At 39.4% G+C, this 22070-nt stretch overlaps 1 protein-coding gene across 2 annotated transcripts; it reads left to right on the top strand.

The window, feature by feature from the left end:
• The first annotated feature begins 1742 nt into the window (after positions 1 to 1742).
• Positions 1743 to 20293, top strand: bbs1 (Bardet-Biedl syndrome 1). 2 transcript variants are annotated; one of them, XM_012960497.3, is made up of 17 exons: positions 1743 to 2056; positions 4650 to 4723; positions 5249 to 5283; positions 5391 to 5663; positions 6242 to 6288; positions 7160 to 7198; positions 7330 to 7402; positions 7942 to 8073; positions 8666 to 8772; positions 10562 to 10682; positions 13593 to 13751; positions 14830 to 14899; positions 15176 to 15334; positions 16018 to 16151; positions 17308 to 17442; positions 18517 to 18603; positions 19005 to 20293. In XM_012960497.3, exons 1-17 carry the CDS (start codon positions 2022 to 2024, stop codon positions 19089 to 19091), a joined length of 1767 nt encoding a protein of 588 aa, XP_012815951.2. In that variant the 5' UTR covers positions 1743 to 2021; the 3' UTR covers positions 19092 to 20293.
• The last annotated feature ends 1777 nt before the right edge of the window (positions 20294 to 22070 follow it).

Raw genomic sequence — 22070 nt, 5'->3', positions numbered from 1 at the left:
ACATTAAGTGGGAGATAGGCTGTAGTTCCCTGTCAGGTTTGCCTTGTTGCTGACTGGTTCCTTTCCTACAGTGCAGTGTGCTGAGTAGGGTTTGGGGGAAATTTTCATTAAATCAGTCCGAAACACACCATTTCTTAGCATATTTCTTCTTTATTTAAAGGTTTATAATGCATATTGTTTTACACAATATGACCACTTTAGAAACATGTGCCTGATTATATAAATAAATATATATATATATAGAGAGAGAGAGAGAGAGAGAGAAACGAGATAGACCGGCACCCTCAGGATATTTCACACCAAAAGCATCAAATGGTTTGTAGAAAAGTGAGGTTCTTTATTAGTCCGACGTTTCAGCTCCAATAGGAACTTTCATCAGGGACAGACACTGCTGTCCCTGATGAAAGTTCCTGTTGGAGCTGAAACGTCGGTGGTTGAATCCAAAAGGGGGTAAAATCTCTCTTTCATGATTTGCAGACTGATGGGCATTGTGCTTATCGGTTGAGGTCCAGCATCTTGGGTGAAACCAAACGTAAATGCAGCTCTTCTATGTATTTACTTTAAACAGGATTTTAGTGGTAAGTACACCAATCATTTTACAGCATTGTTTGTGTGTTTACATTAAAGGGATACTGTTTTCAAATAATTACCATCATTATTAATTGTAACACAATTTTACTTTGCCTGTAGCCCTGGCTTAATTCTTATGTCACAGAGGGGTTTAGACATGTAAATGTATTAAAAAATTTTCATTTGTAGTGTTTCCTTTACTTGCCTCATCCAAACATCTGTAGTTAATTTGGGCTAGAACTTATAAGAAGGGTTGAATTGGCCCACTGGGATACTGCTGGGTAAAAATCCCAGCAGGCCCAAGTCCTGTTGGGCTATGTCACCCACCACTGCCACTCTGGACTTATTGCAGAACCCTTTAACAGAAGGGATTATAGGACATTTCATTAGGGTGCAAAAGACAGGCAGTGGAGTGGACCATGATGTCACAGGGGCACAGCTGTGACATCATGGGAGGTTATGATGCAGATCACTGCCTTAGATATAGGGAAGTTCTGCCCTTGTCTCCAAATTAGAAAAACCAGGCAGGCAATTTTAGTTCGGACAGTAGTGAAGTGCGGGTAAATCTCAACCCCCACCCGACCTGGCTCCCTCCCTCCACTTATAGACCAGCGCCTGACTTGCCCCACAATGACATCACAAAAGGGGTGAGGCTTTCCGGGCATGTGCCTAATAATAGAAAAGCCGGAAGAGAACTGCCAGCAGTGTAAGGTTGCGGGTACAATAAAACTTTTTTTTGGCATCTGAGGTCAGAGAGCCAAATTTGAAAGTTGGAAATAGAAGAAGGGACATCATTCAAAAAACTATATATAAAATATTGAAGACCAATTGAAAAGTTGCTTAGGATTGCCCATTCTACAACATTCTCAGTTAGCCTAAAGGTGAACCACCTCTATAATCGCCTTCTGAAATAGTTATTGTAGGCTTCTGGCAAAGGTAGCTATTTCCTGATACTCCTGTAACTATATAAATACTTGGGAAATGCGCATGCTTTATGAATTAACAAGAAGTCGGGCTGTTTTACAAAATTAATTTAGTGCAAACGATGCTTAAAGTTACGTCACTGTTGGGATATAACTCTGTTATAAATATGTTCGTTCCCCTTTTTAATAAAGCTGTTTAAAAAAACAAAAAAAAGGACGCCACTTTGCCCCGCCCCTATGTGCGCCTCTGATAATCCAATTAAATGTGGGCAGAGGAAGGCATGGCGGCAGTACAGCCGTTACTATGGTAACGAAGCAGCGGCCTATAACAAACTGGTTCTAATAGAACTAATACCTGAGGGGCATTTTGCTAGGTATCTAGCATTGTACATGTGAGACATCTTGCGAGAGCTAAATACCAAAGTATCAGAAACCGCGTTGGGATGGGCTTAGGCAAGGGGGAGTGAGGGGGAAAGCGAGGAGATTTATTAAAAGCGGAATCGGCCAATACGAATACCGGAGCTCGTCATGTCTTCATCATCTGACAGCAGCAGCCGGGAGGGGTAAGGAATGTGTCCGAGGCGCTGTGACAGCGCAGCAAGCAGAGATATTGGTGTGGCCTTGTCAGTGCCTTATTGCTTGTCATTGTGTAGGAGCCTAGTGTAGCCCGGTTACCTGTGGCTTATGTAAGAATAAGTAGATGATAACCTAAAGAGTTAAACGTAAATAACCTTTAGTCACTTTGGCACAGCGCTACTTTACATTCTGTAATCAGTCTTTAATCTACATCTTCCAAACTCTATTTTCTTAAAGGGCCAACAACATTTAAAAAAAAAAAAATTATTTTATTCTAGTGTATTCAGTACATTCAGCAGGGATATTTTGTCTGCAATATACCCAGTATATATAATCCTAAATCCTTTCTGTCCCCTCCTTCAATTCTCCATCAGGTCTCAGAATACTGCTGTCTTGATACTGAGCCCTCCCTCATCCCATCTCAGTAGACATAGCGCTATGGTTAAAGCTGCCATACACACACCCCACACAGTATCAAATATTGGCCCTTGGGCCAAATCAATGCATACAGTACAAGGGGCCATTCAGGGTCGCGCCACCTCTCTATTGCATCTCCTCTTCACTTCCTAATCTAATCTTCCTAAACCATAAACTGGCAGATATGGTGCACTGACATGTTGAATTTTCAAACAGGGCTGATCTAAAACCTGACAAATATCCATAGTACATAATAGTACATAGTACATAAATATTTATTGGGATGATCCCACCATACATCTACCAGAAAAACATACTTTGTTTCATATGACGTTATCGAAACGTGTGGCCAGCTATAGAGGGGGCACTGACACTGTTGTACTGGCCCACCAGGATACCAGTACAAATCCCACTGGACCCAGGTGTCAGTGGTCCCTCCTGCTCCCGACCATTTGGCCTGCTTCATGGTCATTTCTCTATTTCTGAATGGGAACAAAGAGGAGAAATAGATCCTAGCATGTGAATAAAATAGACTAGGAGAATAAAGAGGTTGAGCGAGAAAAGGAGGAAAAATTATTTGGAGAGTGGGTCTATGGTCTAGGACAGTGGTTCTCAACTTTCCTAATGCCGCAACCCTTTAATACAGTTCCTCATGTTTAGGTGACCCCCCAACCATAAAATTATTCCTAACGCCATTGGAAATATGTGTTTTCCGATGGTCTTTGGCGACCCCTGTGAAAGGGTCCAAAAGGGGTCCCGACCCACAAGTAGAGAACCGCTGCTCTAAGGTTTTCTGGTGGGCCCTTAGGTCCCAGTCAAACTATGGGCACTGAGAACCAATGGAGGAGGGCTATACACAGAAAGTGGGCTGTATACTGTTAGAAGAGGAAGAGAATAGACAAAAAGTTTTATAGAGGGTGCATGTCAATCTTTTGTTAGGATTGAGCCCTGAGTACAGTGCACAAGTATTTGTGGGGCGATGACCTAAGATGTAGAGGAAACAGACCCTGTGATTGGTGGGTGGCCCAGTAGGTATAGCATTTTCAAGGTATAGTTTTGCCATTGAGCCCAGTAACTCCTAGTTATGCCACTGGGTATGCCATATGCATCCGTTACCTATTACTCTGTGCCTAGGAGTGTGTTTACAGAAATTTGCTCTGGGGTTCGGTTTTAAGCAGCTGATCTGTGGTTGTATACCCATATGAATGGAGAAATAATTGACAGAAAATGTATACTTAATACTATACCTTTTATGATGTTGATCATTAAAACTGAACCAAACTTTAAGTACTATTTTGATCCCCTGCCGCAAAATAACTGGTCAACTTCACCCAGTGCCGTATATTCTTACCTCCTAGCCCTGAGATTGCTAAGTGCGATTACTTTCTATTAAATGGTTAATACTGTATTATCTGCAACATGTTTATTGGTTATGATAATAAATTAACATATGCCATATAGAAAGGTTTAAGGAAGATCAACATTCCCTTAGTACTTTATAGTAGTTTTTTTTATGGCCCCCAATGTGCCCCATGGACTTTGTCATAAGTTGTCATTACTTTAATATAATTTGTTCCACAAACGTGTTGTGTATTGAACAACTGGCTCATTGCAAGAAAAGAGTTTGAGAACAGTCACTTTACAGTATAGCAAGTACACAGCTGTAAGTGTGGGGGAGGATCTGCTTTACCACGTACCTTTGTTTTTATATTCCTATTTTTGCTCCAGTTATAATATGTTTGTCTGTAGGAGCAAGCCCCCTCTCTACCCAGCCTTTATTTTTATTTATGTTTACATCTTAAATAATTCTAGAGGTGGGTTAAGTCTGTATTATTTATGTTTATAGCTTAAATAATTATAGAGGTGGGTTAGTGGGTGGAACTGCATCTGCGTGACCTCTGTATTCATACATTTTTTTTTACCTAGTCATAATAAGCTGTGTGTGAGCGGAATGCGTGGCTTCTGCCCTTTTATTTATATTCTATTCCTGAAAGCTGTTTGTGGGGGTGTCCCAGAAGTGCTTTATAGTTAGGTGCATGTTGTTATGGTGTTGTGTATAAGAGAGAATGACATCTGCATAAGGGCTATCTTAACATGGTATAATATCGAAAGTCTTCTAGAAAATCAGTGATGTTACATTTTTGATATCTCATTTGTTTATAGTGAATCTCGCTCAAAGTGGTTGGATGCTCACTATGACCCTGTTGCTGGACTTAATACCCTTTCCTCCTGCATTGGTAAGTATTTGTTGGACTAAGAAACATACTTTGGAACTAGTGCAGGGCATGGTGCAAAGTGCAAAAAAACAGGCTCAAAATGACATGTTTCCTGCACTTTATATGACCTGTCCTAAACTTTTTTTAAATTGCTGCAGGTCCATAGAGACCAGTGTGTGCCCTATAAAAGTAACATGTAACAATAATAATACAGTAGCATTTGGCTGTTAGGGCTGTGTTCTTTGTTGATTCTGTTTGTGACGGGGAAGGGGCACATGTAAATTTCTCATTCCGGCCCTGGCCTTAGATGCTCAGATTCCATCCTGAAATGAATATATAAAACATGGCAAGGGGCCCAATTATAACTCAACCCTAGGGACTTTTAGTTGTGTTCCTTGTGTCGTATTTTTAAATACTAAATTAACATTACTTTATTGAATAACTTTAAGACGGAAGGGCTAAATTATTGTATATATCTTTTAAAATGAGGAAATTGCCTAGTAAAATATTTCTATAGGGCTCAGTGCACTTTTTTTTTTCTTACAGCTCTTGCAGACTTGCATGGAGATGGAGACTTTAAAGTAAGTTTTAATCCAAGTTGCAGTTTGTCATGTAGTTTGACATTTGTCATCATTTTTTGTGTGCGTAAGTGATAATGTGCTGCTTCTGTCTGTTCTTTTCATGACAGATGGTTGTGGGTGACATGGGACATGGTCCATATAACATGAAGCTAAAGGTGTATAAAGGGACAGCACGAATGTCTGAAAATGCTCTGCTTGACTTGCCCACTGGTGTGGCTGCCTTCCTAATGGACCAAAACGAGCCACGCACCCCAGCCATTGCTGTAGCCTCTGGACCATTCATCTATGTATACAAGAATCTGAGGCCTTACTTTAAATTCACTCTTCCAGCCATGGAAGTCAATGCTCTTGAGAAGGAAGTGTGGGATCAAGCGAAAGAGGTGAGAAGCTGAGACAATTTAGCAAAGAGTAGATAGCAGCAACAGTAGTAGTGAATATTAATACACTGTAATATAAAAATACTGAAGTATGAATGAGAGTTTTTCAGATTTCATAAAGCAAAAATAAACTCTAGTTGCCACCCTGCTGTAGTTATTATCTTGCATAGTAACTTTGCATATGCATATACCTATAAGCACACCCGGTCACATGAGCTAGCGAGAAAATAACCGTTCAGTCACTGGCTACTGGCACAGGGGCACCCGTCACACACCCTAACACCCCTTTGGGCTGGGCATCTCCATCTGTTGCCCAAGAGGAGTGAACCCCATGGTATGGAATCTTTTAGGTGGAGCAAGTGGTAATAAAGTTGTGAAAAGGCAGTGGAGAGTTCAAACAGTAGGGAAAAGCTGAAAGAAGAGGCACAACAGAAAAAGGACTGCAGAATATGATTAAATGAAATATGGAGATAAAACAGTGCAGGAAATTAGTGACAGTAAAAAATATGGGAATTAGACAAAAAATGTGTAAAGGAAGAATATAGACATGATTGTTTGACTTTCTTTTTTACCTCATACAGGACAAAATAGACCCAGTGACTTTAAAAGAGATGTTGGAGAGCATCAGGTACTGACCTGTTCTTGTACTTACATTTTGTCTCTAACAAACCAAAACTCATGTTTAACAGAGAAGTAATAGTAATATTCCCACACATAGTTGTTATACTTTTGTAGTTCTTTTTATAGTCCTTCACAGTTCAAAGATTTTTTTTTCTTACAGTAGATTTTCATGAACCTCATAACCCAGAATGTATGCCTCCATGACCTGAGAACCTCTAAATAAGGTTGCCATACATGGGTAGATGTTAGCTGCTGATTCGGCTCCTTCAGTCTGAGTTAGCAGATTATGAGACCTTTTGACAGGCCTAACCAACTGATATCTGGATAAAAATTGGCGAGATATCTATCGTACTGGTTTAAAAATATAGCCTCGGTGATAAAGTCCGCCACCCAGTGGTCTTTATTTAAGGTGTTGTGATCCAACTGGACCAGTTCTACATTGGGGGAAGATCTGCTTATTTAGCAACTTTGCCAAATGTGTGGATCATTCAATGTATGGCCAGTTTTTCTCAAACCTGACTTTTATAGCTAATATTCTGATTTGTTCTGGGTTTCTGTGCAATAATAATTCTTTAATAAGACTTTGAGTTACTGGCACCCAGGCAGTTAACTGCAAGCCAGTGCAGTTGAGCAGTTGGCCCTTCCTGGTATTTGCTTTGCTCCCTGCCTGCCAGTGGCCTCCCTAGACTGCTGCATGACATCTTGGCTCACAAATATCTATAATGTCAGCTAAATGGACCACCACTTGGACAAAATGGGGCTGTGCTGCTTTGTGCCGTGACTTCATAATTTTAACTGGTACTTAAGTTGTAATAATTGTCCTGTATTGTTTAAGAAGTGAATAAATTATGTATCTATTATTTGTTTCTAACTTATAGAGACAAGGCAGAGATTCCTCTATCTGTTCGATCATTGCGGTAAGTATCCAGAACAAGAAAATATTATTTCTGTTTTGATGTGTTCTTATTAAAGCCTGGCCTCATTCATTGTTCATCAATTATATTAAGTTCTGCATTTTACCTGTAATCTTTATATTGCACTTTTCCAGATTCTTGATGTTGGAACTGCAGGAGATGGAGGCATTTGTGAACACTTATAAACAACAACCTCTAAAGCGTCAGGTAGTGTAAAAGTGACAGAAAGTGAAATGTACCTCTTCCTCTTTTGCATGCATACACGTATTTACATGTGTGTGTGTGTGTGTATATAGAGAGAGGGAGAGGTGATTAGTGATTTATATATAGATAGAAAAGAGAGGTAGAAAAATAGACAGCAAGAAAGAAAGAGATTACAGACTGATAGGTTTATACTTAAGCTGGCCATACACTGGCTGATTCATGCTTTCCAGACTCGGTTAGCAGCCTTGTATTGGGCCCTCCGGAGGTCTTTTCTAATCAATACCTGGCAGATGTTGATTAGGAAGGCTTTACAATCCCTCTGTTGGGTCTCTATGACCCAATAGTATCCCCAAGGTTTTTGCCAAACAAGTGAATCTTACCATGTATGGGAAGCTTTACACAGTTCTACACAGTGGATGGCATGGACAAAGGCTACTTTTGATATTCTACTGTACATCTTAAATGGGAGAATGGATAGAGATTGTGATATTTCACACATGTGGGTACAAATGTAAAGATAGTTTCTTTAATGTACTTTTTAGACTGTGATCACCTGTATGGGCACTCTGAAGAAGAATATGGCAGATGAGGATGCTGTGTGCTGCCTAGTGATTGGTACAGAAAGTGGAGAGCTGTTCATTCTGGATCCAGAGGCATTTACTATTTTGACACGGGTATGTGCCTTAAGACACTTCTCTCTTTTTACATTATCATGAGGGTAAGGGGACAGTTTAAGCAGCATTTTTAAGGCACCCAAACACTTGCTAATAAAATGCCTGGAACCATACACTTACATTGCAGTTGCCTTACATAATCCTCATACCAGCATTTGTCAGATGATAGTGGACTGAAAAAGTATCTGTATGCCAGGCTGTTTTGATCGTTTGATGACACATTTTTAGGCTATTAAAATGAGCTTTTTAAATCACCTAAAACTATCCTGTGTGCCCCTTTGATGTTGCTCCCAGTGGCCTCAAAGTTGGTGCCCATTTTTGAATTTCTGTCCTTATTTTGCTTCCCCAATTAACTGTTTTCATGCTTGTGTGGCTTACCAACACTTTTTACATCTGAATGTAGTTCATAAGTAAATAAGCACAGCAGTAAGTTGCTGTCCTTGTTATGGTGGCTCGATGCTTGGGAAGCAGCTTTTCGTGTCTGAGATGAGCAGTTCTCAATATTTCAGATGTCGTTTATAGTAGAGATACTTATAACAAGAATATAGCAGTTACAAAGACTGGGATTCATTAATATTCTTGTGCTGTACAGGTCAGCCTTTCCAGTGTGCCAACACTTCTTGATGTAACCGGACAATATGATATTGAGTATCGCATTACAGTTGCCTGTCGGAATGGCAATGTGTATATTCTTCGAAGGTAAATATTTGTGTATGTGCTAAAAGTGAACTTCATACTTCTATAGAAAAACTCTCACAACAGAGTTAAGACTTTACATTTAGTCTAGCTTTCTATATAGAGAAACAGCCCATTGTGGCTGTACCCTTAATACCTAGGTGCAGATGACTTGGTTGCTATCTGTGCCTCTGGTCTTAACTGAACTGCATGGATAGATATACTGTATATACACCAATGTAAGTTTTTTACACTGTGGTGAACTGTGGTCCTTTGGGTTCCTAAATGACTGAGAAGCAAATAAGCAAGCATTTGCCACACTTCTGTAAATGTTTCCAGCTTCTCCTAAAACTAAGCACTTAGGGGTACTGCCACGGTGTGCTGTTTTTATACACAGAACGGGAAACAGCCCCTCCATTCGAATCCTCTCTCTCTTGTGTCTGCACCCAGAGCCACTGTGTTGGCCTGGGTTGCAGACACATGGAGCAGATGTCACGCGTATGCATTTTGTACTGAAATCCACTATGTTTGTCTCTGGCAGACGCGAGAGAGCAGATTCCACCGAAGGGGCTGTTTCTTCGCCTCTGCTTATACGAAGCCTGAGAAACAGCCCATTGTGGCTGTACCCTTAATACCTAGCTGCAGATGACTTGGTTGCTATCTGTGCCTCTGGTCTTAACTGAACTGCATGGATCTAGTCTTGGATACTCCTTGCACTGGAAGCTCAGTCTTTCCCTCTACATCATCTTCAGCATTGTCAACCCATCCTTGCCTCTCAGAGCCTCCCATTCTTACTGGAGGTGTTTATAAATGGAGCCCTAAGCCCTATTTATTAGGCATTAGGAGCAAGGAGAGCTACTAAAAAAAGTATATTTTTATGAAATTGGTTTATTTAGATAAAGCAGGGTTTTACATATGAGCTTGTTTATATATTATTTGGGGGTATAGTTTCCCTTTAATTGATCAAATACATTAGTAGCTGTACATGGGACAGTTAGGCACAGCCTCAGCTGCTGCTGCACATTGTAAACTACCTACAATCCCAGACCTTAACCTTACCATAATGTGTACTGGCACTTTAATCCATATGCGATTCTAGACTTGTATAGCACAGTTAAAGCACATATAATATGTATCTTCAGCATGAAAAATATTCAATTACTGAAAGAAACCACATTGTTTCCACACATAAAGCCAAGACAAATGAACAAAGCCTTAGATATTATTATCTATAAGTAGTTTACCTTTTAGTATGTTATAGAATAGGCTATTTTTAGCAATGTTTCAATTGGTTTATTGGTCTTCATATTTTATTTAGTAAACCTTTGCCTTCAACTTGTCTGCCTTTTTCCAGCTTTCAAATATGGTCACTGACCCCAGCAGCAAAAATACTATTGCTCTGTAAGGGCACAATTTTATTGTTAATTTCTATTACTCCTTTCCGTTCAAGCTGTCCTGTTTATCTTTCAGTCTGTGATTCTAACCAGTTCTTGGTTTCTAGGGTAAATAGGACACTAGGAACAAGATAGCTGCTGGAGAGCTGTTAAACAAGAAAATTAAATAATTCAAAATAAAAAATATCAGCTGGAGATTGTCTCATATCATTGTCTACATCAGACCAAATTATTTGATTCAAAAGACTCTTGATTGATGGGTACAGGGGAGAGGGGATCCCACACATGCAAATTTGGAAGAGAATGTGTTTGAAAATAGGTGTATGCAAAACTGGTTCCAAATGCTGTTTAGATATGTACTGTATGACTGTATACATAGAGACTGGTGGTAATAAAATGTTTCTTCTCTTTTCTCCAAGAGATTCCAAGAGGCCGAAATACTGTATTGAGCTTAGTGCACAAGTGGTAGGGCTGGTACGTGTGCAGAAGAACATCATGATTGGAACTTCCCATGAGACATTACATGGGTACTCCCAAAAGGTCAGTGTACCATATAAATCACAATAAACCAACCAATTATTTCTCTTCAGAACTCCATGTAATCCAGTCTTTAGAATTTAAGCAAGTGTTCTTTAGTGTTGTTTTTACAGGGTGGGTTGTACTTTAAGGCCCACATGCATGTGAGTCAGATTTCTTAAAAACAGTGTGTAATGCATTAAAACCTCCTACAGGCAACAGCTGGGCGGCTCTGTAACAAGATCGGTACTGAATGTCATTTGAGTACTTCTTTTTCTGTAGATTTTGTTTTCTTTTTTAGCACTTATCTGGCAGTCTGTGTACCTTGGTATATGAAGTTAAAATCATATTTTCACGACAGAAAGTCAGATGTATCATTCTCTAACCAGTCTGCCTTTAACATAATAGATATGTTTTTATTTTAAATTGTACATTGATTAAAACCAATGCTTCTTATAACATAAGTACTTGCTGGCAGTTAAGCCGTAGATATTCTTAGAAACATTAGACAATTTTGTATGCCCTCTTCCTATTATTGGAACCCATTTAACCAGTGTGGAATGCTGCAGTAGCACCTATACAGTACCAAGGGGTCTCGCCAAATACCCCATTTTGAATCAGCAATGGATCTTGCATCCGGTATACTGTTAGCTTGGTATGTTTGTGTATAGCACTGATATATAGAACTAAATTCCTGTGAAGTAACTGAGTAGTCAGATAAAAATAAAAAAACAAAAAAATCCTTCTCGGAAAAGATGTAAAAAAAATCTTTTGAGTAGAAATAAAAAATATTTAGGGGCAGATTTACTAAAAGTCCATAATTCCTCATTTTTTTTTAAATTTTCACATTTGACTAAGCTCGTTTTCCCGGATGTCTAATATTTAATCAAAGACACAAGGAAAAGTGTCATACTGGGTATAAACTCAGAGGGGTGTACCAGATAAATATGACCGGGATTGCAATGTTCGCTGGACTCTGGGGATATCCCTCCCTAAGACCGCTGTTAGTATCATTGTATAATATGGCTATACTTTGTTTCAGTACTTATACTTAAGACTGTATGTATAAGAAGGCATTATATCTTGACTACCCACCCCTTTTCTTTGTATATATATTTTGTTATTGTTTTAAATTAATAGCAATAAAAAGATTATTTTTTTTAATGTACATTGAGTAGATATGCATGCTCAATCACTAATCAATGGTAATCCATTTTATGGAGACTTTAAATTCTGCCTTCCTGCCTAAAAAAATTGCTGCATGTCTCTGAGCTTCATTTCAGACCACAGAGACTTGTGGCTGTCCCAGTGAATACAGCATTGCCTGCATTCAACAGCACTGTATTCATGAGTAAGAAGGTACATACAGACGTGCTGCAGAAAGCTATTTCTGGTAACTAAAAACAGAAATTCCAGTTTTTAAAGTAGAATTTTGGCTTTTCTAGTGCAGAGAGTGCAACTTTGCCCTTTGTTTTACCAATGCAGTGGCTCTTTGCCTCTGATGAAATGCATTGGGTGGGCTGCTTCAGGGCGCAGCAAAAGCAGAATCATAGAAAAAGATGCTCCTTTGAAATGCCTAAAATCGCCATTTATTGATTTATCTGGCAATTGTTTGTAAGTGCCAATACAAGTGCTTGTCAGGCCATTTCCAGACAGGAATCGTCTTACAGCTGCAGGTGTCTGTAGCTAGGGTTTATATCTATCAAATCTCAGCTAAAACTGAATTCTGTCTTGTTGCAGCCCATCAGTATGGGCACACCTGGTGATTCCCAGCATTTTGGTTTAAGCTTTGCAAGTAGGCTTCATAATGCATTAGCATTGCATTGAATGGCAAATGCTTGGACCATGCCAGTTCACTTGCTGGTTGGCCCGTTATCATTTAGAAGCACGCACTGCTGTGTTTGACACCAACCAACAAAAGTGACTACAAATTATACGTGTGATTTTTATCTGTACATCCTGTAGTACTGTAGTATAACTGATCAGCATGGATTCTGGCTGCAGTGTTTTCAATAAAACTAGAAATGGAAAGTTATAGAAGCTTTGATCTTACCCTAGGGCTTATGAGATTATAACAGCGCTGCTGCTTTTTGCAACAGTAAGGTAGCAAAGTCAGAAATCTTACAACAACAAAACATGATTCAATGCAGGTGCTTATTTTTGAATTTCTGTTTCTGATTTGGAGGCAAATTTTAGTGGCATAAAACCCAGGCCTCATGTAGGCTTCCAGTCCACATAGGGGCTACCAAAAATCCAATCACCTCCTAGGAACTTTTTCATGCTTGTGTTGCTCACCAAATATTTTTACAGTTGAATGTGGCTCCCGGGTAAAAAAAATCATATAAATCATATTTTTCAAAATTATCTCACTTTTATACATAGATTTTAAATACTGATTAAAAGTTTGAGTGACGAAAGGTACTGTATATACTCGAGTATAAGCCTAGTTTTTCAGCAACCAAAATGTGCTGAAAAAGTCACCCTCGGCTTATACTCGAGTCGGGTGCAATGGGTCCCTCCAGACTAGCACCCTCTGTCCTTTGTGTGCAAATTAGCCCACCTGCAACCAGACCCTCCAGTGCCCTGGCCCACTCCCAGTCGCAATACTTATTCCCCCTTACGTGTCCTCCGGGACTGGGTCTGCTGCCAGTTTGCCAATGCACAATGAGCATGGGGTAGTACTCATATTGTTTTTCTTGACCCTCTTCTCCACTTACAGAGCTAGTTTACGGTTTTTCTTTTAAATAAATATTTTGAAAACATACCACTGATGCCTCAATTTATGTAATTTACTGGTTTTTATTTTGATTATTGAAACTTAGCAGAAGCTTTTTCCAGTTTTTTTAGGTAAAATTAGGTACCTCGGCTTATATTCGGATCGGCTAATACTCGAGTATATACGGTATTTGATTTTAAAATGTAACCTTATTACAGGGTAAGCGCCTGTGGACAGTAACACTACCTGCATCTATCATGACAATGTCTTTGCTGGAGCAGAAATCACGCGGTATCCAGGCTGTGCTGGTCGGACTGAAGAACATGGAAGTTCATTTATACAGAGACAAGAACCTTTTAAGTGTTATAAACACACCAGTAAGTTTTATTAGATCTGTCCTATTTTGTCTACAGTTATATCTTTGTTTGCAATTGTTTTTTTTTTTTTTTTCCTATCCCTTTCATTCTTGTAGATAACTAGCAGAAAATCCAGCACAAGCAGTAGTGGAGTAAATGTAATGCTGATGCCACACAAGGCTGATCCTCGGGCTACGGAAAAATGGAAGCCAAGAATCGGGCTTCTTCTTTGCCTGCACCCAGAACCATATTGTCAGCCTGAATGGAGGCACATGCAGCGGATATCAGTTCCTAAGTGCAGACTCTTGTGTTTGACCACCAATATCTGCCATGTGCGCCTGCACCTGTGCCAACACACTGTTTCCGGGTGTGGGCAAAGAAGAAAGCCAATGCCATTGTAGATCTCCTTGTGGCATCAGCTTATGGAGCTTTCTAGATTACTACAGATAAAGCAGGCCCTTCTACTGGAAATATAGGGGACACAGTGAGGCACTGACTAATTATTTTAGTACAGGTATGAAATTAGTTATCCGGAAACCCATTATCCAGAAAGCTCTGAATTACAGGAAGGCCATCTTCCATGGACTCCATTTTAATTAAATAATTACATTTTTAAAAGTGATTAACTTTTAAAACCGTACCTTGTATTTCATCCGAACTAATATATAATTAATCCTTACTGAAGGCAAAATAATCCTATTTGGTTTATTTAATCTTTAAATTATTTTTTAGCAGACTGGATTATGATGATCCATATTACAGAAAGACCCTTTGTCTGGGAAAACCCCAGGTCCCTAGCATTCTGGATAACAGGTCCCATACCTGTAAATGTTTATGAAAGATGCCTTATTTCCAAAGTGTAGGTGTGGCCCTAAAGTAATTTGTACCTGGGACCCAGTAACTTCTAAGTATACCCTTGGGGCCATTGATACTGCAGTGTGACTTATGAGACAAGTACGCTTCTTCATACTTTTTTGCAAGCAAATTAAATTACTTCCCTAAACTAAACTATGTTACATAATATTATTGTGTGTTTTAGGTATAAGCAAACATATTTTGATAACATTATCCCTTTAACAAAAGTTTTGTTTCTTTTCAGGACATTGTGACTGGTCTTTGTTTTGGGCGCTATGGAAGGGAGGATGATACTTTAATTATGACCACACAAGGTAGAAACAGAGTTCTTTATGCATCTAAAATCTTCCAAGAAAAGGAGTATTACAGCCAAATGAGCAGTGATGTTTATTTAAAATGCAAATACATGATTCCTAATAATGATCAGAGCTTTTTACAGCACCATAAATGCATTTGTATGATTCACATATTTTGATGTTTTTGTCTTTTTAATGATTTCATTCTAATTGTCTTGCTCATGGTCTTAATGTATCTTTATCCGTCCTGTCAAAGTTTCCATTGCTTCTAATCCTTCTCAATGTTCCTCTTAGGAGGAGGTCTACTCATTAAGATCCTGAAGAGGACTGCACAGTTTGAAGACAAAGATACAGCTCCTGGCCCTCCCACAGGGCAAAGCATTAAACTCAATGTCCCCAAGAAAACTAAACTGTATGTTGACCAGACACTGAGAGAGAGGGAGAATGCTGTGGGTAAGGAAATGGGATTGCATCTATCCAGTTGATAAGCTGAAATATAATTATTGCTCTAATAAAATCAGATTGTAATATTGACAGATATATTGTATATGTTAAAGTCTTCTACTGGCTGCATTACAATATGTTTGTTGTAATGCAGCAAGAAGACCTTTCTTATTCGGTGATGATTGTCCCTCTTCTATTCCCCTCCCGCACTTAAACCAACATAAGTTACAGATGTAGACCCCTAACTTACAAGACATATTTAACATAATAAAGGGCGCAAATTTTGCCCAGGTCTAGTAACCCATAGAAACGAATTAGATGTAAATGCTGTCTGTTGAATGGTTAGTATGGATTTCAAGACCAGCAGCAAACTATGCACCTTTTATTTCACTACCACCAGATTATTTACTAATGCAAATGCAATGTTCTAGGCACAGAAATGCAGTGTTTTTCCCAGAATTCTAACAGTAAGAGTAGTAATATTGGGCTCCCATAAAGTAACCTTCACCTCAAGTTGCAAGTCGCAAGTCATTTGCTAGGTGCAAGTCAGTTTCGCATGTGGACACAACATTCAAAGGGAACCCTGTAATTTGCACCTTATACAGAAAAGTTCAGTTAACAGCCTTGCTACCCACAAATGTCCTCATACCATGTACCACTGCCATTACAGCGATTCATGTTTATCTCTTCAGCAATGCACCGGGTATTTCAGATGGATCTGTACCGCCTGAGGCTGAGTGCTGCCAGGGCATATGTAAAAGCATTGGATGCCAGCCTGGCTCCAGTTTCTTCAACAATGCAAGAGCCACTGACTCTGAATGCTGCTGTGAGTAAACACTGTGTTTATATTTATCTTCATTTGTCCAATCAGGCCCCGTACATCAAGTCTGTTATTTAAACCACTACGTGGCTGCTAGGGTTACTAAAAGGTAACTCTGGGAACTGGAGTCTTCTGGAAAAGGAACCTTTCGATTGCCTTAACTCCTTGACTGCCAGCAATATGGAATCTACATTTTCTGGCAAAAAAAATTGTGAGTGCCAGTAACGTATTATACAGTATGCATTCCATTTAAATTTATAAAAAGACTGCATTGCTAGGCAAAGCAACAGGTGGCACTGAAGCAGTGTTGATTACTAGTGGTTAAAGGATTAAGGCTACTAAAACAATTTTTAAATATGAAGCCCCAGGTATAATCTTTTTATTACAGATAAATAACAAGCAGGCCTGGACTGGTAATCTGTAGATTCTGGCAAATGCCAAAGGGGCTGCTGTGAGTTGCCATAGAAACTCACTATTTATTGGGCCTGTGGGGGCTGTTTGGGCCAAATTTGAATTTCAGATCAAACCTGATAGCAAGTCAGTCAAATGTAGGAATGATCTGGTATAACAGGTTCCTGTAAAGTTTTATTGGACACAATAAACTTTGGTGCTTTGCTTTGGGCCATTATGTAAAATGTTGTCTGAGACCATAACTGCTGCCAAACCCAATGCAATAAAAAAAAAAAAGTTAGATACTATTTAAATAGTATCAGCCCCAGCATAACATACCTTTCTCCCTGCATCTAGTTGTTTTTTTTTAGTTCTTTATTACAAGCAGCTGAAGTTCAGTTCTTCTACTGATGTTCTTGTCTAGAGTAAAGCTCTGTTTTCTTTTTCTTTCTGAACTCTCCTTCTTTCTCTGGCTATGAAGACCTCAGATAGGTGTCTACTGGGAATGCTCTCTGTCCCTGCTCCAATTGAAAGCAGTCAGGCATGTGCAGTAGGCCATCATAGTCAGAAGAAAAGGAGTGCTCAGAAAGCAAAAGCTTCACGCCAGTCAGTAAAAGAGCTGTATTTAAAGTGGCTGTAATAGAGAAACAAAATAAATCTGGATGCAGGGAGAAGGGTATGCAATTCTGGGGGATGTAACGAGTAATTTTAGGGAATAAAAAAAAAGTATTTACTTATTCTTTAACAGATTTTCTGTATGTTCTTATGACAGGTGCAGGGCATTGGTCCTCAGTTCAAGCTGATTCTGAACTTACAAAACACATCAGTGAACCGTCCTTCAATGCAGCTACTTATCAGCTTCTTATACGATGAAAAGCTTTACAAGATCAAGCCAGCATTTTTTAAGGTATTTGTCTAGCATTTTAAATTAAGTTTAATTTGAAGGTTTTTATTTAAAGGACACTATACCTAAAATATATTGCATAAAACAGCCTATATGTGAAACCCTTCTTCATCAAAAAAAAAACCATTTTCATAAAAAAAATACTTTTCTAGTACAGGTAGGGGATCCATTATCCGGACACCCATTATCCAGAAAGCTCCAAATTATGGGAAGACCATCAGCCATAGACTCCATTTTAATCAATTCACAGTTTAAATGTGATTTCCCTTTTCTCTGTGATAATAAAAAGTTCTTTGTACTTGATCCCAACTAAAATAGAATTAATCAAACAATCCAATTGGGTTTACTTCATATTTAAACAATTTTTAAGTAGACTTAAAACCCCAGATCTCGAGCATTCTGGATAACAGGTCTCATACCTGTAGTATGTGCCACTGCGTAATTCTAAATAGAAAATTGCCATTTAAGTACTAAGGGCCACCCCTTCCTGGATCATACGATTTAATGCAAACAGACCAAGGGCACACATACATGTTAGGTTGCATTTGCCAATGAATTGACAGAACTCTGTGGTAAGATTCTTTAACATATTTGCCTTCCTTTTCTGCCTTTCTTCTGCTTTCAGATGGGGTCACTGACCCCAGATACCAAGAACCATTGCTCTGTGAGGCTACATTTTTTTGTTATTGTTACTTTTATTACTTATCTATCTATGCAGGCCAGTATTTTGTTTAACCCACTTCCTGGTTGCTTGGGTAAATAAGACTCTAGCAACCAGATAGCTGCTAAAATACTGAAAAAACATAAATAAAAACTGAAGACCAATTGTAAATTGTCTAAGAATATCGCTCTCTACATCATACTACAAGGTAATTTAAAGGTGAACTACCCGTTTAGTAAAGTAGCTTTGTATTAAAAAAAAGGCAAGAGTGTTCCTCTCAAGTACTGACCTCTTATAATTTATTCAAAGAGAAAACAGAATAAACTAATCCCGAGTGAACAACAATGGAAAGGCAGTGATGCCCCCTGGCATTTAATAAGTTATTGTCTTTCTTACTGCACTGCAAATATTTACAGGTTCCTCTGCTGGTTCCAGGATTGAATTATCCAATTGAAACATTTGTTGAATGCTGCAGCGATAAAGGGATCTCAGATATCATTAAGGTAACATAGCCTAAAAAGCTGTATGTAAATAACAAAGAAAGGGATCACAGCCTTACACGTAGTGCAAATACTTGCCTGAGGTTCTGCACTCAGGACACATAATGTGAACAAAGAACTAACTAACTAGCATGCAACCATATTGTTGATTATTTATTGTTCTAGCAAGCCAGAATGATCAATGTTTTGGGTTTGTGCCCCCCCCCCCCCATTTGGTGTTTGCTGGCTCAAAAAAATAATCTGTCATCCTTCTTGATTTAAAACCCTTTTGATAGAATGACCAACTAATATTCCTTTTTTGAGGCAGAACTACTCTGAAAGGGAAACTACCAATCTCTTGGTTTCACCCAACTTTTTGGTACAAGCAGATAACAAGAAGCTGAACATGATTTCTTTCTTCACAGGTTTTTGTACTGAGGGAAGGAAAGAGCACACCACTTCTGACTGCTCATATCAACATGCCTGTTAGTGAGGGGCTCGCTGCTGCTTGACCAACATCCACACAAAATACATTCATTCCAAAATATGAATAGTTATGTAGGATAGACAGAAAGCTACAGAAAACCTGTATGATCGCCAGGGCTATATCCTAGGTTTGAACAGAAAATAATTTGCAATGTAAGTTGACATGACATCATGAAGCCATTCAAACGGATGATTATACCAATTCCCAGATATATATGGGAATACTTTCTTAAAGACTAGTTACTGAAGTGACCATGCTAGGCAGTTACTGGCCTGTATAAAAGTGGATGAATAAAGCAGGAAGAAGTGATGTCAGGTTAAGATTATTTCATGAATGAAGACAGTAACGTTTTGGGGAAAACCTTGTCCCATTGTCTTGGCATTACGCATTACTGGGTTGTGTCAATGTAGCTACTTAAAGTCCTCTTGCCACAGTGTTTGAGCTCCCATCCCATACAGGTGCATCTACTGTTTTCTGAACTTGGATGTAAATGTAAGGGGAGCCTGAAAGCAGGAGTCCCCCTAACTGACCTTTAAGGTGGGCTTCCAGAGGTATCAAGGCAAATCAACATCTTAAATCCCACCCTTGCTGGGCATTATGTCTCTCCACCTCTCCAGAACTAGGGGTAAACAGACGAGGCACATTTTGGCCCATCTCCCTGTCACAGCGCATGAATTGCGCACGTGCTGGCTTGCATGGTATTGGGACAGATGCCTGCCTTGACCACCCTCTACCAAAGTGTAAGCACTGACTACCCCCCTACTCATCCTCCATTCTCTTGCACCAGATTGGTGCATATACTGATTGTGTAGGAGAGGGGCTCCCCACTTAAATCTGCCACTGGATTTCGCTGTAAGCGGTAAGTGTCTAGTGATGGGCTTGGGGTTACAAGGGAACCACTACCCTAGAGGCAAATGCTAACTTTGCCGTGTCACTTCTCTCTACTCTAAACAACTGTTTGTAATATCCATGAATTACTTTGGCAGAACCACAGCATTTCTACTACATCAAGGCCTACCACTCAAGCAATGATTTAACTGCCATGATTTTAACAATTGGAAACCACAGGGCATCAGCACTTGTAATAAAGATTCATGGTTATTTTGTTATAGATTTATGTGTTAAATATTTATTTTAGAATATTATCTTTATGTGTGTTGCTGCTCAAGATTATACACAATATGTTCAAATTAAACAAGATTTTTAATAAATGTAGATTTCAAACAATCTCAGGTGTTTTACTTATTTAAAGGTTAAAATCTGATCCAGATATGGATTTACAACTACATTTCTGGTCTTTGTTTTTCCTACCCTGATACTGAGTGACTGGGCTGAAACTAGTAGGCAGAAGAGGCACCTGCACGGCGTCTCAAGGCACTGAACTCAAAGGCACTGTGTTGGCCCAGATGCAGATAGACAGAGCAAATTTCAACAGACAATTGCATATTCCTGTGCTTCTGCAACAAAATCTGCTTTGCGTCTGCACCCAGGCTGATCCAATGCTTTAAGCTCAGACACAGATGGGGGCACAGGCCAGTGGATCACGTGATTCTCAGCCTTCAAATATCTGCATGCCGGGAAACAGCACCATATGTCAGTATGCAAAATGGTTGTAGACCAGCTGTGTTCCCAGCTTATGAGTTATATGTGTAGATGTGTGGACACAACACACAAAGGTAGGCCTCTAAGTAGCACCTCTTCCAGGCTATCATTCTCGTTAACAGTGTTGGACTGGGCTGCCCAGGGACCATTCAGGGCCCACTCTAACTACAACTAGATGAGGACAGTGCAAAATGGTATATAGGCCTAACAAAAAAAATAGGTTGTTAGGAATTATCCCCTATTTGGGTCCTGTAGGGTGTACCCTGATAGGCCAGTCCAAGCCATTGTGAAATACTGTCCGGTCCTCAAGTTCTACACCTGTGAGTAAAATGAGAATGCATGTAAACAATATAAAGTAAGCATACAATAGCATAAATAATGCTAAAATAAAAAATTAGTGATGGGTGCATCACATGGTGCCATCTAAATGGAGACTGCCATCTACATTCCACTTCAGTGCAAAGCAGAGGTTTTAGCATGGATATTAAAAAAATGCCCCTGTAGTGCACCCAAGATGCATCAGAAACACGAGGGGTCCCTGAACCTCACCTCACCTGCCACAAAAAACAGAAAATGAAAAACAATTGTGGGTCATGGGTTCCTGCTCTCGGCAGCCCTCACAGTGATGTAACACGGTGATGGGGGGGGGGGTTGGTAAACTTGAGGACAAGCAGGGAAGCCCTTCATCGCCCTGCTTCCCCCCCCCCCATAAGGAGCAAGAGTGCCACTTCAATTTGAGATAGTGATGAACAGTAGAGCTACATTTATAGAAAGTTGAGCTCTGTGCCTCTTCTGCTTCACCAAGATCCGGCAACAATGACAGTGCAGCCCAACGGGTAGGGGCCCACCATTTTTTCTTCAAATGTTCCAATGAGCCAATCCAAACCTGTATGGGAGAATGATTTGAGAGAGTAAATCCTTTTGCTAAATCCTCTCTTTTTGTTAGAACCTAGTAGCAATACCATCTTCCTTTTGTCGGGTAAAAATAATCAGCAATATAATATGTTACTAATAGTATTGCAGAGCTGTCAACTTTTCATTTTGGGTAGTTGGGGATTGGGTGGAATACCCATAAATGATGTCACGTATGTGACGCATACTTTTGGAAGTGATGTCACAAACGTGCAAAATCACAGACGAAGCCCAAAATTTGTGCCTCCAAATGCTTACTGCGGACATGCTTGGGATTTCCCGCAGGCAAAGAATTGGGAGAATGCTTGGGGAGAGCCACCAAAATCTGATAACTCCAGAGCAAACGGGTGGTTGGCAGCTCTGGTATTACTATTACTACTATAGAAGAGAAAAGATATTACTATTACTACTATAGAAAAGATATTACTGGTATTAGTATTACTACTATAGAAAAGAAAAGATATTACTGGTATTACTATTACTACTATAG

The sequence above is a fragment of the Xenopus tropicalis genome, chromosome 4, assembly GCF_000004195.4.
Source record: "Xenopus tropicalis strain Nigerian chromosome 4, UCB_Xtro_10.0, whole genome shotgun sequence".
Taxonomy (NCBI): domain Eukaryota; kingdom Metazoa; phylum Chordata; class Amphibia; order Anura; family Pipidae; genus Xenopus; species Xenopus tropicalis.
The sequence above is the reverse complement of the archived record's forward strand: the minus strand, read 5'-3'. Positions and strand labels throughout refer to the sequence as shown.

Coding starts and splice junctions, on each gene's coding strand:
- bbs1 (XM_012960497.3), top strand. CDS start 2,022: ATGTCTTCATCATCTGACAGCAGCAGCCGGGAGGG. Junction 4,724..5,248: donor TACCCTTTCCTCCTGCATTG/GTAAGTATTTGT, acceptor TTTTTCTTACAG/CTCTTGCAGACTTGCATGGA. Junction 8,074..8,665: donor CATTTACTATTTTGACACGG/GTATGTGCCTTA, acceptor TGTGCTGTACAG/GTCAGCCTTTCCAGTGTGCC.